At 36.7% G+C, this 13,365-nt stretch overlaps 1 protein-coding gene across 1 annotated transcript; it reads left to right on the top strand.

Annotated features, from left to right (window-relative positions):
• The first annotated feature begins 1,888 nt into the window (after positions 1-1,888).
• On the top strand, positions 1,889-11,681 carry mfsd13al (major facilitator superfamily domain containing 13a-like). The gene is made up of 6 exons (XM_022668096.2): positions 1,889-2,173; positions 3,469-4,188; positions 5,447-5,601; positions 6,198-6,281; positions 7,084-7,224; positions 8,677-11,681. The coding sequence occupies exons 1-6, from the start codon at positions 2,018-2,020 to the stop codon at positions 8,816-8,818; spliced, it is 1,398 nt and encodes a 465-aa protein (XP_022523817.2). The 5' UTR covers positions 1,889-2,017; the 3' UTR covers positions 8,819-11,681.
• Positions 11,682-13,365: the final 1,684 nt, after the last annotated feature.

Raw genomic sequence — 13,365 nt, 5'->3', positions numbered from 1 at the left:
TAGTCACAGGCTAAGATATTGCAAAGTCTGGAGATTTTGCAGGGTCACTATTTACAAGACTGCAACTACATTCTTACTGAGATTTTTTTCATAAATAATTATGATTAATTATTGTATTCGAAGCCAAATGTATCAGGTTTGCTTGAGAATGTTTGTTTACAACAATATAAAACTATAAGCATACAATATAAAATAATTGTTTTCCTTTTTTCATCTCTCTTGATACACTGACACTTCTGTGTCGCATCTCACACAAGCTGTGTAAACACTGTAACCTATTTGATCCCCATCCTGGAGGACTGCTGTCCAGCAAAGTTTAGTGACTTTCCTGCTCAAACACACCAACTACTGAACCTGGCAGCTAACGGTTAGGTGGAACCAGCTGTGTTTGAGCAGACAAATCACCAAACTATGTTGGACTATCTCGGGGAGAGAAAACACACCTCCTCTAGATGATTAACACTGATGGCAATATAAAAAGCAAGGTGTTTCTTATCACTCCCATCACACAGTTGTAGCAGATGGAAAATAGCCCTAAAAGAAGGCAATACAAAAACATGCAAAGTGTGTCGTATGTGTCAAACATTTTTCGTACAATATCTGTGTACAAAGTGTACAAACATCAGTGCGCACACACACACACACACACACACACACACACACACACACACACACACACACACACTAAAATAAACATTAATCACAGTATAAACTAATGGTCACATGCCTGACAATGTAAACCTGTGAGTCACACGAGTCTCATCTAAAAGCTCTACAAAGACTTTGTCAAACATCTGATGATGGCACTGTGACCATGTTATCATGTTTAAACTAGGCCCATATTTTGCTTTTTGGTTGGTTTATATACAGATGTAAGGCTGAAACAGGTTCAATCTAGCAAATAGGGCTCAGAAAGGTAGGCGTTTGGCATATATGGGCCACAGGTAGGTAGGTGACACAAAACCCCATTTTTCTGCAGTTTAATAAGTTATTTAAAATCCTGTTTCCATACTGAAAAACTTTCAGTTGCCTGTCCACTCTCTACTCCACTTAATAATTTCAGATCAACGAACAAACACCCAAATTATTCAATCTGACTTACTGGATAAAGTGTTTGATAAACCTAAAACAGATTAACATGTTTAACTCAGGCATAGGCAGGCTAACTATAACCTAGATAGCTAGCTAATAGGGTTAACCCAGGCTAAACAGACTAATACTAACTGAGTTACCAGATTTAACTCTAACTCTAAAAAGGTTTAGCTAAAACAGACAAACACTGACCTAAATGTAAAATAAATATAACAAACCAATTCTTGCTCTAAAGATTATCTAGTTCATTTTAGTTAAAACATGCTGTTGAAAGTTGAAACTCAGTTGTGGAAAAGATTACCCTGGCTAACCTAGGTTAACAGGTTTAATGCACACTAAAACGGACCAACTCTGGCTAAAAGGCTGTGACAGGTTAACTGGCTAAAATCATTATCCCAGATAATGATTATCCCCCAAATTCTAATTAAAATGTATAATTCAGGCAAAGAAAGACTAACTATTGCTGGTAAGCTTATAGGGATAACTCAGGCTAAACAGGCTAATGCTAAATACTAGATACTAGCTAGTAAGCTATTAAGTTTAACATAGGCTAACTGGCTAAATGTTTAAATCAGGCTTTAAGGTTCGGAAAAAATATCTCTAGTAACAGATGTAACTAGACAGGTTTATTATAGTTAAGTTAATTGATTTAGCTCAGTGTGCAAGAATACAATATGCAGTTTGTTAATTAGCTTCGACTAGCATTCACTGCTTATTAGGGCACAAGTATGCACACTCGTTAGGCTGCCTTCAGCCTGTTTCCGATTGACACACGCCCAGTACACATGGAATCCGCCTCTTCCGTACACACGGAAAAAGGTTTATCCAGGTCCAGGCAGCAGTTTAGCCGAGCTCGCTGTCAGACAGTGAATTGTGTGTGTTATGAATGTTTTAATCTGTAGATGATCATAGACAAATTCACATCATGAAGCTCTTCAGGCTCTCTGCGCATCCAGCTGCGGTGGCCTATTCAATGACCACTCTCGGGTCCAGCATGATGAACAGCATCTTCAGCTTCTACTACGTGAAACTCTTCCTAAACAAATACAGGATATCTGAATCAGCCTTCCACCAGTCTCAGGTGAGGGCTCCTGCACACTGTGGACCCTAAACAAATAATGAGATATCCTCAATACCAGTGTATCTATAGAGCTGTAACGTTACTGTATGAGCTCTGTACGTACCCCTAAAGGGGGGTTTTGCAAGCCACATGTATGCATATACATCTCTGGAAAAAAATAAGAGACCACTTAAAAGTTATGAGTTTCTTTAATTTTTCAAATTGAAAACCTCTGGAATATAATCAAGAGGAAGATGAATGATCACAAGCCATCAAACCAAACTGAACTGCTTAATTTTTTTTTTCTCGCATAAAGTTATCCAAAAGCAAAAGAAATGTGTAAGACTGGTGGAGGAGAACATGCCAAGATGCATGAAAACAGAGTTATTATGTCCACCAAATATTGATTTCTGAAAGCTTAAAACTTTATGAATATGAACTTGTTTTCTTGCATTATTTGAGGTCTGAAAGCTCTGCATCTTTTTTGTTACTTAAGCCATTTCTAATTTTCTTCAAACAAATGCTGTAAATGACAATATTTTTTATTTGGAATTTAGGAGAAATGTTGTCCGAAGTTTATAGAATAAAACACCAATGTTCGTTTTACTCAAACATATACCTATAAATAGCAAAATCAGAGACATTGATTCAGAAGTGGTTTCTTATTTTTTTTCCAAAGCTGTATATAAACAACTACGTCCCATACAGAAGCTCCTTTGCATCTTTTAGCCTCACTTGTTTCACAGAATTGGCATACTTGTTGTATTATTACTTATCTGTGTTCTCACGTAGCATGCATCACAACAGCAATGCCCCTCCTAAAAAAGGCAGTCTTAAACTGATGAAGCTGGTTAAACTGGTTGATCAGCCTAACCAGGTTAATCAGCAAAATATGACATGCTGATGAATGGAATGAAGCCCATCCAAATTACAGTAGTATGAAAGTTTGACCACCCCTGATCATTATCATGATTTTTCTTTATAAATCATTGATTGTTTGGATCAGCAATTTTAGTTAAATGTATCATAAAGCAGATGAACATGAAATTAAGTTTATAGGATTTACAGAAGGTGTGCAATAATTATTAAAACACTCTTAGGCAGGTGCATAAATTTGGGCGCTCTTGTCATTGTATTGATTTGAATACCTTTGGCACTAATTGTTGGAACACAAGATTAGTTTGGTAGGCTCATCGGAAATGTTCCAGGAAGAACTCTGAAATGGTCAAATTGGTTGGTCAAAGAGTTCTTAATTAAAGTTATTTAGATTATCTGGCAAAAATGAATTGTTATATAACATCTGTTGTGGTCTACAGGTGGTCTACATGATTTGGAACGCATTGAATGACCCACTGTTTGGATACCTTCAGGACAACTCAAGCATGTCCTGCTGTTCTTTACGAAGACTGTCCATCCTGTATGGTGCTCCATTTTACAGCTTGGCCTTCCTGCTGGCCTGGTTCCCTTGGAGGACCTATGAATCCGGGGACTGGATGAGTGGAGCACACCTGGTAGTCACACTATGCGCCTTTGATGGCATGCTGACCTTCGTGCTGCTGGCTCAGTGTGCCCTGTTTGCAGAGATCTCGGAGCATCACCAGAACAGACTGAGGCTGATTAAATACAACCAGGTAGCGTCTCTGCTGGGCTCCTCCAGCGTGCTCTTCTGCGGCCTTATCTCCAACAACATGGACAACTTTGCCGCCTTTCAGGGCTTCTGCTTTTTGGTGGCCCTGCTGGGCTGCGCCTGCATGGTCTACACCGGCTTCTACAGCGAGGGCCGCTTTGATAAAAAAGGCTCGGACCCGAACCTTCAGCAGCCTACCCTCTCCCTGTCCGCGGTGACCACCATGACGTGGCAGATTGTCACCAACAGAGACTTCCAGCTGTTTGTGGTGATGAACTTCTTCCAGGTCTTCATGCTGGCTTTCTGCAACAATTTTGCCATGATCTTTGCAGAACATCTCATACCTCCCAATGTCCTTCCGTCGCTGGCCAAGAGCATCATGTACGGAGCTGGATTCATCTTCCCTCAGGTAAACTTGAAACTGTATCTTTGGATCTCGCTACTATACCCAGCATACATTGCTCAAATATGTTTAACAACCCCAATTCAGAAAAAGGTGTAAAATGTTTTTCCACAGTTTCTTTGACGTTACTAGATTGCAGACAGTATGAACCCAAGATATTTTATGTTTTATTTGTTCAGCTTCATTACATTTGCTAATACACATCCATTACTGCATTTCAGGTCTGGAACACATAACAAAAAGGTTTTACAAATTTGTAATGTTGCCATTCCTTCTCACAACATTTAAAAGTAGTTTTAACATTGAAGATACCAAGCAAAGAGGTGTTTCAGGTATTTTTTTCCATTCTATTGTCCCAACTGCAGATCTCACTTGCCTCAGTTAAGGTCAGTGTTAATGATTCAATAATAAGAAAGAAACTGGTTGAAAATGGTCTCCATGGGAGAGTTCTAAGGCAAAAAGAACACAACAGCCCACCTCATATTTACCAACAAAAATCTTGCTGATTCCCAGGGCTTTGGTTTTTTTTTCTCTTGGACTGGATTTTGGATTTTTCTTTGGACTGACGTGACAAAAGTGGAACTTTTTTGATTGTATGTGTCCCGTTACATCTGGCATAAAACTAACAAATAATTTCAGAAAAAGAACATTACATGGAACGTAAAACATGGTGGTGGTAGTGTGAAGATCTGGGGCTAAGTTTCCGGCCATCTGTTTCTCAGGCGTACTTGGGTTCTGCAGCAGGACAATGATCCAAAGCAAACAAACAATCCACCTCTAAATGGCTTAAAAAAAAAAAAAAAAAAAAAGGTTTTAGAGTGGCCTGGTCACGGTCTGATTGAGATGCTGTGGCATGACCTTAAACAGGTCATTCCTGCTGCAAAACCCTCTAATATGGCTAAATTAAAACAATTCTGTAAAGAATAGTGCTGCAAAATTTCTCCACAGAGATGTGACAGACTATATATATAATAAAGGACAATTTTCTGACTTGATGCTGACTTGAATCTTTTCAACCATACATTAAGATTTTATTATGTTAGCGCTTTATTAGATGATTGTCCAAGATAGTTAAGAATAAGAGTGTGAGGGTGGGTGTTGGTGCGTAATTATGTACAACATAGGTCATGGCTTTTGTTCTGTTCATATTTGTATTGGAAATTGTATTGGAAATCTTATCGACCAAAATTAAAAAAGATATTGTGCTATACATTTTGGCCAGCCTTAATTCTGCTCATGTTCTTCTGTGTCTTGTATTCTCCAGTTGCTGGTGTTGGGCAGTCAAAATCTGCTTCACAAGTTTGGGTACTACCAGCTGATCCTCATGACCTTCTACATGGAGGCCGGTGCTGCTGCAGTAATGCTGCTGCTTGGGCCGAGCCACTACTACTGCCTGGCTCTGTTCATCACTGCCAACATGTACGTTCTGACAGGAGGCTTCTAATGCAAGCTTAAAATAGTAGAGTACAGAAAAAAAAAACTGACAAGGTTCTGTGATTAATGACTGTATAAAAATATTTTTTTGGTAAGGGCAAGCCAACTCCATAGAACTAAGAGCAACAGACAACATAAATAGTAGGACCAATATGAATCGAAATGCATTTCTAGGGGTCGAGAAATGTTAAATACCCAAATAACTTTGGAAAAATGTATTTCTTTATGAATAATTGCAACAGTCTTTTAAAAAAGTATTTACTATGTAGCTCCTGCAAGAAACAAGGACAGGAGGGAAAGAATTAGATGGGTTTTTCTATTATAACAAAATAAGTTACTATTGAAAAAAATCCTGTTTGTGAAATTTATGCATGCAAATAACCTTTTTTAAAATTATTTATCTAAGATAATTCACTTTATCACATCAATATAAGTGGTACATTTGTCCAGTCCCAAATTCATGAATATTATCCTTTTCAATTGTGGTTTTAAATGTAAAAATGCAAGAATTATATACAATTTCTATTAATAAAGAAAAAAGTATATAAATTCATTTTTTTCTCTCTCTGAATCTGATTAAGGGTTTTGGTCCAGGCTGCTTTCAGTCTCTTTGGCCTTCCACTGGCGGACATCATTGACTCAGACTTGCAGAAGTACAAACGCAGGTATAAATCAAAACTTTTGTGACTCTGTTGTATGTTTTAGAAGCTCTTAACCTGTTAAACTATTGTGGATGTCGCTGCTGTGGTGTAAACCTAAATGCCAGTACCATAAACCTTACCTTTTCTTTCCATATACAGATTTAAAAGTGATATCTTGAGTATCGGCTGATATTGATCTGCTGTTTCTTCTTTTATTATGTTCTTGGGCTTTAAAATGAGCTGTTTGTTAATAAAAGCTATTTCGTTAAGTATTTTAAAGTATGCTATAAAAACTGCTCAAACTACTCAATTGCTCAACTACCCAAAAGAAAATGCAATTTTTTTTTGGTTTCTTACAGAACCAGAATCGGATCTAATATTTCTTTTTCCCATTTGACAGTGCTTACAGGGTAACTAAACCCCCTGATTTAGCTGACTCCACCTTCAGCTCAAATGTAAAAAATGCTAAAATATGGGAGGAGTAGTTTGGGAGGGGCACTGGGTGATGTATGGGTTTAAAGATGGGGCCAAAGGGGAAGCTGACTGGGCTGAGCAGCGGTGAGACCCAGAAATGATGGTATTATTGATTGACTGACCTGCATATTGTGATGTGTCTGCATACCAAAGTATATGGAAACATCAGCCTTGCCTATAGCACAGTTGGGGGGCACTACAGAGGTAAAAATGGCCACAATAAAATTGTTTTTTAAAGGTTAGGGCAGGTTTATAAACATTTTAAACAAGACCAGTATGTTTTATTACTTCATAGGAACAGCTTCAGAATTATATATTAATTAAAAATATCTTGTTTTCTCCTCTCCCTCAGCTCTCCACTCTCCTCTATGGTTTTTGGCACAAATGCTCTTTTCACCAAACCCGCTCAGTCGCTGGCGCCCATGCTGGTGGTGTCTATTCTCAATCAGTACGGCTATGAGGAGATAAAGGAAGGCAATGTTACAGACCCGAGGTAAAGCTGCAAGCACTGAACCCTTCTGTTGTCAGTTAAAAAAATGTATATTATTATTTTTAATAAGACAAGAAGGGTATAACACGACTCAGGGAATTATTTAGAGCTTGCAGGGCTGCTATCCATCACAGTTTAATGGTTTCTCTGCTTAAACATCTAATTAAATGTATCTAGTTTATCTATCAGTGGAAAATGCACTGAAATCATTAAACTGTTCCCAACTACAGAGCCTCTAGTTGTCCCTACAATATAAATCTTAAGGGCAAAATTCCTCTTACCATAGGGGAACTATTTAAGTGTGTTGCATAAAATCCCTCAGACATTTTAATTAACAAATTTTGGCTTTACTTATAATGTTAAAAGATAGGTTGAAAGATCAGTAAAGCCACTCCGCTGAAGTAACTTACAGCATTATACAGGAGTTTCAGCTAAGTTCTCCAGCAGTATTAGCATTAGCTGCTAACCACGCTAAGCGCTAGCTTTTTTAACCATTCAGAGGTGAGTATTATCCGCCTGTAGCCTTCGTGTTACCACGTTTAAACAAGGTACGTGGGACGAACCTCTACCTAATATCACCCTGGCTTACTGTAACAATCAGGGTACCTCAGTGTAGCGCTGTCAGGCGGCATTAGCCGCTAACTACGGCTAGTGCTAGCAGTTAGCTGCTAATGATTACATTGCTGCACCCAGGTTTATTGGAAATCTAAAAATCTAAGCTTACTGTAAATAAACAGAAGAGGTTTACTCACCCAAATAAACAGTTTTCAGGAGAGAAATCTGTGTAGATTAACATTTAGCGCTCGTTTGAAAAAAAAAAAAAAAAAAAAAAAAAAAAAATTATATATATATATATATATATATATATATATATATATATATATATATATATATATATATATATATATATATATATATATATTAAAAGGACAACATGGCAACACCCCTCTTTCTTACTAGTGTTGCATAAAGCACCTTATAATCTGGTGCACCAGAAAATAGACGTTTATTGTTAGTGAGCCATATAGTATACGTTACTCAGCTCTGCTCATCCCACAAATGCATGTTGCTTGCAAATGTGGCACCATTTAAAAGGGAAATAAACAGGCTTTCCAACAGTATGAGATTTTATTAACAATAAGCATTGTTACAACAAAGAAATCATTTAAAAAGTAAATTTGCTTGCTTTTGTGCTATGTTTTATTATAATATGATGTTATGTTAAACCATAGAATACCTTTATAACCTGTAATACTGTATGAGGCTTAATATAGTGGCCTTTGGCAGCCCCTAGTGGTAAAATAATGTTATAACATTCTCTTTCTCTCTCTCTCTCTCTCTCTCTCTCTCTCTCTCTCTCTCTCTCTCTCTCTCTCTCTCTCTCTCTCTCTCTCTCTCTCTCTTTCTCCCCCTCTTTCTTTCTTTTTTTTTTCTTTCTTTCTTTTGTTCATCCAGTGCACTCCAGGCTCTTCACAGCACCATGTTCTACTTGGTTTGTTTGGTACCAGTGTGTGTGACCGCTCTACAGGTTCTCGCATGGACACCGTTCTCCATCAGGAGCAGTCATACAACAGACTCCAAGTACACAGAGGGATGATTTTACACAATTTTTACACACCTACAGATACAGTGTCATAGAGGCCCTATATCAGAAAGAGCTTCTGTAGCAGCTATAGAGAACGTAAGGGTGTGGGGGAGTAATTGAGGTTTTTAGAAGGAGGTTTGTGGGGTTTGTGGTGAAATCTTTAAAAATGTATTACTGAAACATAACTGGACTGATGTTTATGCTGTGAGTACGGTTAGAAAAGACTTTTTCTGCTCAGTAGAAAGTACTGTACTGTATTGAACTAGCAGACCTGCTTAGATGTACACATTGAGGATTAGCAAATGTTCCGGGCAGATGTGAATGGATCTGTTGGCTAAGGTGGTGCTATAGCATTATAATCATCTGGGGCCTCATGTACTAAGACTTAGGATCCCATATAAATGTTGCATACAGTCAGAGCTGAAAAGTTCCTTTTGCACAAAACAATTCATTCTCAATTGCATTTTTAGTGCATCATCCTTAAGTGTTGCTAAAACATATTAGAAATGTACGTACAAAATGAAACTGGCATGGGGGAACCTACATTTTTGTAAAATTGGACAGCAGTGAAAAATGAGTGGAAGCAGATCAGTTAGATAATTAAAAAGAGACTTTTAACTTGGTGTGTTTACATGCACTCAGAAATTGTTCATAATCAAGTTACAGCACGTATCAGATCATTCAATTGTTGTGTAAACGGCATAATTTGATTTTTAGATTAAACCAGATGTTCAGACCTTTTCCTCTTGAGGCCCACTTATCATCCCATTTGTCCAGATCTTTTCTTTTAATTGGCTAAAAAAATATATATATTTTTAAATTCATTTAGGTCATTAAGGGAATTTTTTTTTTTTTTTTTTGCATTAAAGAAAAGTGCCAGCAAGCAGATGCAAAGCAAAAATCAGTTTTTTACTTGACCAGATTATAAGGCACACCAGATTATAAGGTGCATTATGAGGCACCATGTTTTTCTTCTAATTCAGCAGGTCTCACCGCTGGGTTGTTGTTGTGGTGGGAGGGAGTAACTAAGTTGAGTAAAGCTAAGCTAAGTAAACAAAACTGTAATTTTCTTTTTAGTCAAAGGTGCGCTTGTTGATCTACACAGATTTCTCTTATGAAAACGGTTTATTTGGGTGAGTAAAGCACTTTCATTTGTTTACAGTAAGTTTAGATTTCCAGATTTAAATTAAGACTGGGTGCAGCAGTAATTGCATTATGAGCTAATTGCCCGACAGCGCTACACTGAGGAGCCCTAAGTGTTCTGGTAAAGCCAGGGCAATATTAGCATGTGGTTCATCCCACATAGCTTGTTTTAACACAGTAAAAATGCATGCAGCGCTTAGCGCAGTTAGTGGCTAATGCTGCTTCAGCAGTGCTAGCAGGGGTTAGCAGTAGTCTACAGACCGATAATACTCATCGCTGAATGGCTAAAGAGCTAGCGCTTAGCGTGGTTAGCGGCTAATTCTAATGCTACTTCAGCTTGGTGCTGGAGAACTAAACTGATACTCCTGTACAATGCTGCACTTCAGCGGAGTGGCTTTACTGCTCCTTAATACCTGACTGGTAGAATTTATACATAAGACACACTGTCGATTTTTGGAAAAAATTAAGGATTTTAAGTGTACCTATAGTGTGAAAAATACATACGTACGTAATCACTTGTCTAAACAAATGTTTCACAGTAATTGGATTATAAAGAGCATGTGAACACACTCAATATATAAAAAAGCGCATCTACTCAGACCAATGTATTCAGTCTCTGATCACTATAAAATATCATTATTTGAGCAGATCTTGTTGACTTTTGTTTGTTTGATGACTTCATAAGTTTGTGTGTGAGTATTTGTCTCTGAATGAAAGTGAGGCTCAGGTCTGAGTGATCTGAAAGCAGTAGATGTGATGTGAAATTAAAGCTGTTTGAGGCTATACTCCATGTGTATTTGATGGGAAATGCTGCTCAGGAATGGACCTCAGCAGTTTCCTCCAATGGGAATCCTCTAAACTTATAGGTTAATTCATAATTCATATATTATAAAATCTGTGTGAGAAAAGAGAACATTTTGGTAACAATTTCTGTGATTCATCATAACTATCAGACTCTTTGAACACAATTATAATATTTTATGATGCATTCATAAGGCATTATAAACATGTTTTTTTTTTTTTAAATAAATGCATAGCACAATATAAGCCATATTTATTATGCATTATGAATTGTGACATAATGCATCATAAGCTGTGTTTATAACATGTGATGCATCATTCTGCACACATTATGACTAACACATATATCTTCCTACCATGGACATACTGAGTCATGCTATTATTTATTTATATATTTCATATAAATGAAAATGAAAATTATTATTTCTAAATATATATCTGCTTATCTTGATAAATCTTGAATATAATAAGAGCTTATAGTAATTAATGATGTACTATAACATACGTATTTGTACACTTCACATTATTTACATTACGAATGTATTATAATTATAGTTATGAATGTGTTTATGGAGTCTCGTATACATGACATTCATGGACTGTGTTACCTATATTTTTATAAAACTAATAAAAACTTTATAAAAATTCTACGGAAATTTTGAACAGTTGTTTACAAAAGCTGAGATGATTGTAGAGGTTCTTAAAAGACTTTTATACAGATTAAGTTCTCTACTTACACTTTACGAATGTGTAAAGTGGTGTTCTATGCATTTATTATAGGAATACTTCTTATTCTTATTGTTCAGAATAAAGTCTATGCTTTCTATATAATTATGACAGCCTCTGTTTTTTTTTTACATTGTGATTGTTTTAGGATTTTGTGAAATTTGAGAATTAATAATAAACACTGAGAAGGATAAATAAAAAAAAAATGAAAATGAGTGACCGTTGCTATTGTCTTTTTTATTTTTAGGGTAAGCTATGGTAAAATAATAAGAATGGATTTTTTTTAATAGTGATAACCTTGTATATGATAATAATAATAATAGTAAGGGGAAAGAACAGAGACAAGGCTCACAGAAGGGCTAACAAGTCTCAGCCTCAAGTCTCCCCATGTCCTTGGATATACTGGCCCCATTTCCACCAGCTTTCACTCCCCAGATCCTTTTGGAGACAAATATCATTCCTAGTCTGTTCAGTGGAATGAAACAAACACCATGTACCTGAGAGACCTAATTCATCAACAATATTATGTAACTGTCAAAGTCAAAGTGGTTTTTATTGTCATTTCAGCTATATACAGAGTACACAGTGAAACGAAACAACGTTCCTCCAGGGACCATGGTGCACATAAACACAGTGTATACAGAACAATAGTGCAACAGTACAAAAGTGCAGACAGACAATACAACACCATACAGACAAAGAATAATAAATAAATAAATTTTAAATTTATATAAATAAATTTTGCAGTGTGCAAAAAAGACCAGGTGAGGTAGTAATTACTCTATTACACAGTGTGCAATAGAGTCCAGTGAGGTAGTAGGGTTTTTAGTGCTTTCCATTTTCTGGGGTAAGTGGGGTAAGAGTGTGTGTGCATGTACAGAAAAACCATCAGTTCAGTCTCTGCAGTTAAGGAGTCTGATGGCTTGGGGGTAGAAGCTGTTGCAGAATCTGGTGGTGCTGGACCGGATGCTGCGGTACCTTCTTCCCGAAGGCAGGAGGGAGAACAGTTCGTGTGAGGGATGGGTGGGGTCATTCACAATGCTGGTTGCTTAGCGGATGCTGCGGGTGGTGTAAATGTCCGTGATGGAGGGGAGAGAGACGCCGATGATCCTCTCAGCTGTCCTCACAATACGCTGTGAGCACAGGGGGGATTTTCTGTTATTATGTCAATATATTTATCTATTACTGTGTTAAAATCTCCTCCAATAATTAAAGGTATATTACCCCATTCAGACAACTTGTTGACAATATCAATGAAAAAAATCATTTTGATTTATATTGGGTGCATACAAACTAGCAACCCCCAAAACGTTTAAGTTTAATGGCCACAAATCCACCTATTTCATCTTTAATAATATTTTCTAAATGGAAAACCAAATTCTTATTAATACGAATTAATACATCTCTTGACTTTGAATTTAATGAAGATGAATAAACATGACCAAACCATTTTTTCTTCAATTTGTCCGCTTAATTTTCAATTAAGTGACTTTCCTGGATTAATGCAATGTTGCATTTTTGTTTTGCAAGATGTATATGTTTATACTTGTCATCCAACCACAAACTTCCCGGATGGCGCGATTCATCTGTTTGTTTTTTATGTTGCCGGAATGAAATATAAAACATTTTTAAAATGTAAGCAGCAGAAAGTACCGTTTATTGCGTAAAAAAGTAAAAGGGATAGAAGTAAAAAGTCTAATAACTAAAATAATTAAAAATAATAACTAACTAATAACTAATAAAGTATAGGGACCCCAAAACTATTTCTACTTCTACGTCGTTACTTGACACCTCTGTTATCTTGGAATAGCTGAATAAAGAGAGTTCTGTATGTAAAAATGACAAAGTTAAGCGCCTAAACAGAGCTGTAAAACAACTCAAACTCAAAC

The sequence above is a fragment of the Astyanax mexicanus genome, chromosome 3, assembly GCF_023375975.1.
Source record: "Astyanax mexicanus isolate ESR-SI-001 chromosome 3, AstMex3_surface, whole genome shotgun sequence".
Lineage (NCBI taxonomy): Eukaryota > Metazoa > Chordata > Actinopteri > Characiformes > Acestrorhamphidae > Astyanax > Astyanax mexicanus.
The sequence above is the reverse complement of the archived record's forward strand: the minus strand, read 5'-3'. Positions and strand labels throughout refer to the sequence as shown.